The sequence below is a fragment of the Penaeus japonicus genome, unplaced genomic scaffold, assembly GCF_977035675.1.
Source record: "Penaeus japonicus unplaced genomic scaffold, GWHDUDI00000001_assembly GWHDUDI00000028, whole genome shotgun sequence".
NCBI lineage: Eukaryota > Metazoa > Arthropoda > Malacostraca > Decapoda > Penaeidae > Penaeus > Penaeus japonicus.
In genome coordinates this window covers 19,923,197-19,928,196 of record NW_028234430.1, presented here as the reverse complement: position 1 = coordinate 19,928,196, position 5,000 = coordinate 19,923,197, and the positions used below count along the sequence as shown (strand labels likewise).

General features: G+C 24.4%; 1 protein-coding gene across 1 annotated transcript in view; it reads right to left on the bottom strand.

The window, feature by feature from the left end:
• The window catches only part of LOC122252794 (uncharacterized), a 114,365-nt gene that overhangs the window by 13,182 nt on the left and 96,183 nt on the right, over positions 1 to 5,000 (bottom strand). The window contains exons 3-4 of the mRNA XM_086553786.1: positions 4,809 to 4,951; positions 4,391 to 4,474 (exon numbers count right to left, since the gene is read on the bottom strand). Coding sequence (XP_086409912.1) covers positions 4,391 to 4,474; positions 4,809 to 4,951 — 227 coding nt within the window. The remainder of the gene's footprint in view (positions 1 to 4,390; positions 4,475 to 4,808; positions 4,952 to 5,000) is intronic.

The following is a 5,000-nucleotide window of genomic DNA, read 5'->3' as shown; positions in this document are numbered from 1 at the left end:
TTCATAAATAGATTTATATTTTGTTATATATTTATATTGTTATTTTTATATATAGTGGTATGTATATATATATTATTTTTTTTTATTATATATATTTTTATTTATTTTTGTAGGTGCATTATATTTATATATTAATTTTATTTTAAATATCAATATATATATTTATATTTATATATATAACTTATACATTTTTTGGTTGTATACATGAAGTTATATTAAATTGTTTTTTATTATATATATATATAGATTATATTATTTATATGATTTATTATATATATATATATATAAACACACACATTATATATATATATTATATATATATTTATATTTTATTATTATATTTTTACTATTGATTTTTATTTTATTTACTTCACGTATATATGTTTGATATCATATTTATTTATATATATATATATATATATATATTTTATATATTTATATATATATATTTTTATATATATATAACTTTGATATATTTTAGATATTTATATTATAGATTTATATAATATATATTATTTATGTTATTTTTAAATATATATTTAATATTTTTATTATATTTATATATGTTTAAATTTTGATAATATATATTACATACTTATATTTTATTTATATATTTATATAGATTTATATATATATATATCTATATATATATATATATATATGTTATATTTAATATATATGTATTTATATAAATAATTATTATTTATATATATTTATATATATATATATATATATATATATATATATATATGCATATATATTTGTGTGTGTATGTGTGTGTGTGTGTGTGAATGTGTGTATATATGTTCATATATGTACATGCACTACTGTTTATGCACAGCTCTGAGTCCTTTCCACCGCTTGTGTTTTCTCCGCCAAACGTCTTAAACCAATTCGTCCGCCTCCGCCACCGGTCCTTGAGTCTCTTTCTTCAGGTGGGAAATTTGTTGCGTAGATATAAATCCACTTCAGTGGGACAAAGGACAGCCTTGGTCTCATCTCCGCTCCGCCCACCGAATTCCGACAGCCAATCACAAAGATGGACGACAGCATTTAGAGGTTGTTATTGGCTAAGGACGTCTCTGTTCCCCTTTCTCTCGCGCTGCCTCTATTTATTTTGAAATTAGGGGTTTGACTTACTGCCAACACCGCTTCGGATCTTGTTTATGTTGTTTTCATTATCTTGGCTAGTATTGTTATTATGTTGATAATGCTAATGTAGATAATATGGAAAATCGTCAAAACAAAAATCATGAAAATAATTATAATCGTGACAATGATATTATTAAAGATAATAATAATGGTAACGATACTAATGCTCATGATAAAAAAGTAAGTGTAAAATTCAGAATAGAAACAACAATGGAAATTATAAGGACAATAATCATAATAGTAACAACTATAACAACAATGATTACACTGATAACAATAATAGTAATGATGGCAATGAAAAAGGTGTTAATAGTGACAACAACAGCAATAATGATAATGATGATAGTTACAAAAAACAACAATGATAATAACGATGATAGTAATAAGAAAGACATAGCTAATGATCATAAGGTAATGATAATTACAACAAGAGAACAATAATGATGATGATAACTATAACCACAACAATAGAATTATTTGATAATAGTGAAGATATCAATGATAAAGATGATAAGGATAAGGATGATGATTATCATAGAAAAGGATGCCTAATAGGGTTGATAACGATAAAAAGAAAATGGAATGATAAAAGTACCAACGGTGAGGATGAAATATGATAAATGTGATAGGATGATAACAATGAGGATTATGGTAATAATAATAATGATGAGGATAATCATAATGATACTACTGCAATTGATAACGTATGGTAAAATGATAATGGTAATGATAACAGTAATATCAATAATAATGATGATAATTATAACAATAATAACGATTATAGTAATAACAATGATAATGATGATAATATTGAAGGTAAGTATAAAAAAATATATATATTGATATAGATGATAAAGATAACAACAAAAATTAAAGTGATTGTGATAGTAATTAGAATAGTACTTGTGAAAACAACAATGGCAATGTGAAAAAAAAAAATCATCATCATCATCCTGATTATAGTAATGGAAATGATAATGATAATAATGATAACATCAGTAATGATAACAATAATAATGATAGTAATGACAATGAAAATTATAAAATGTTAATGTTTAGAATATTAATAATTATGATATTGATGATAATGATATTGGTGATATTGATGATACTGCTAATAATGGATAGAATAAAACAAATGATGATAATGATGATAATTGCAATCATGATAATACTAATGAGGATATTACTGATAAGATATTGATATAAATTATAATAATAATTATAGTACTAGTAGTAATTATAGTACAAATGATAAGAAAAAATAATTATTGAGAAGAATAATTATTATGATAATAATGATAATTATTGATAATAACGGTAATCATAATAATAACAAAAATCATATTAATTGTGATGATAAGGATAATGATAATTATGATAATGATGATGATTATAATAACGATAACAATTATGATAGTGATATTAGTGGCACAAAGAATACTACTACTAATGATAATAACTGTAATAATATCAATGATGAACATAGCAAAACTAATTATGATATAAATAATAATGATAGCAATAATATAAAAGACAATGCTTGTGGGAATAGCAATAATGATGATAATGATAACAAAGATAATGATAATAATAATAATAATCTTGATGATGATAACGACGGTACAATAAACACAAAAGTATTGATGATAATAATAATTATGATGATAATAATAATAATAATGATAATAATAATAATGATAGAAATAATAGTAACAATAATGATACCAATCATTATAACAATAATAATAATGATAGTAATAATAATAATAATGATAATAATAATTATTATAATAATAGTAATAATCAAAAATAAATAATAATAATGATAATAATAATAATAATAATAATAATAATAATAATAATAATAATAATAATAATAATAATAATAATAATAATAATAATAATAATGATAATAATACCAATAATAATAATGATAATAATAATAATAACAATAATAACAATAATAATAATGATATTAAAAATGTAAATGATATTGATGATAATCATAATAATAGTTATGATGATTATGATGAGGATATTATTAATAATAGTAAATGTCATAATAATGATATTGATAATTAATATTGTGACAATGATAATACTTATGATAATTAGATAGGTTATAGTGATGAAAATACGCATAGAAATTAACCAATATTATCATCATTAACAATAACATTATTCACACTACTTGTCTTCCTCCTTATCGTTGTTTTAACAATCAAAATCATTACCTTTTTTTTTTTCTTTTTTTTTCTTTTTATTGCGATTATCATTATTCTTGCCATTATAACATTATCATTATCGTTATCATCGTAATTATATTTGTTATATTTGTTATGACTTCTATTGATATCATTATAATTTTTGTTATCATCATTAACATTATAATTATCATTATCCTCATTACTATCAACAATATCTTTATTATCATCATTGTCATTATCATTGTTACTATTATTACCATTATGGATGCTATTGTTATATTTTCTATAATAATTACTCTTGTTAGAAAATTATTATTGCAAGTACTATCAGTATCATTATCTTCAGTTTTGTTGTTTTTGCTATCATAATCCTCACGGGTATCATTACTTATATTGTTACTGTTATCAGCCCATTTATCACCCTGGAGACAATCTATATTTTGATATTGAATGCATATGCTAATTACGGAAATAACAGTGATTTTATATAATCTTATAGCTAATGTATAACAAAACGATGGAGAAAAAAAAGTCTACCAATAACTAATTTTGTTTAGTCTGTGACAGCCCTTGCACACTACGTTCCCGTCCGCCACTCTCGTTAATAACAGCCCCTACTCGTCAAACTGTCATCGATAATTAAATGTTGCTCAATGGTTAGAATTCGCTTTTTATTCGTGTATAATTAATAGACACGGGAATGCACTTCGCCAGGCATTCGATAACAATGGTAGATGATAAAAGGTTTTATGTGTATAAAGTATGTTTTTTTTTTTTTTTTTTTTTTTTCAAATGCTGGTGTCTTTAGTTATATTTGATATATGGTTATGTTTATAAAATACAATATCATTCAGGCTCAGATTCATTCAGACACAGCCTTAAAACATTATCAAAACACTAGACACAACTCATAATCAGATATAATAAAAAATGAAATTATTCAAAACAAATTGATAAGGAAATAAAAATTATGGTAAATGATAAATACGACGCAGTTTATCTGCAAAGATATATGGTGAGAAACTGACCTGTGCAGCTGGGACCTCAAGAATTTTTCCAGATTCCTCCGAATACGTGTCTTCTCTGTAGGGAAAGACATATTCTCGCCTCGCCTGGTCAAAAAGGATGGAAGAGGTATATTTCAGTAAAGGAGGTGTGCAAGAGGATGAGAGAAGAAAAATAAAGAAAACAGTGATAATGAAGACAATGCAAAGGAAACGAATGAATAAATAGCAGTGTGAAATAATAGCAAATATTACATTAATTTTGTTTCCTTTTACATTTGTGGAGGATATATTCAACAAATTTAGTGAGTAACTGAAATATGGCTTGTTGACACCGTAGATTTAGCAAACACTTTTCAAATGAAAAAAAATAGCCTAAATTCAATCATATTCTGACAAAGCCATAAAAGTGGGCAGCATGGCATAGGGGAAAGATACTCACTGGGCGTCCCTGGATAAACCACATGATGGAAGGGGAAGGGCCAGACACAGGGATGCTTTCTGGCTGGCACCTGAGCTTGATGATGTCACCATCCTCATACAATTCCTGGGTCCCAGTGATGACAGGGGGAGATGGGGCCTCGTCTGGGGAACAACAAGGGGAAGAATTTTAATTAGATTGCTTTATTACATC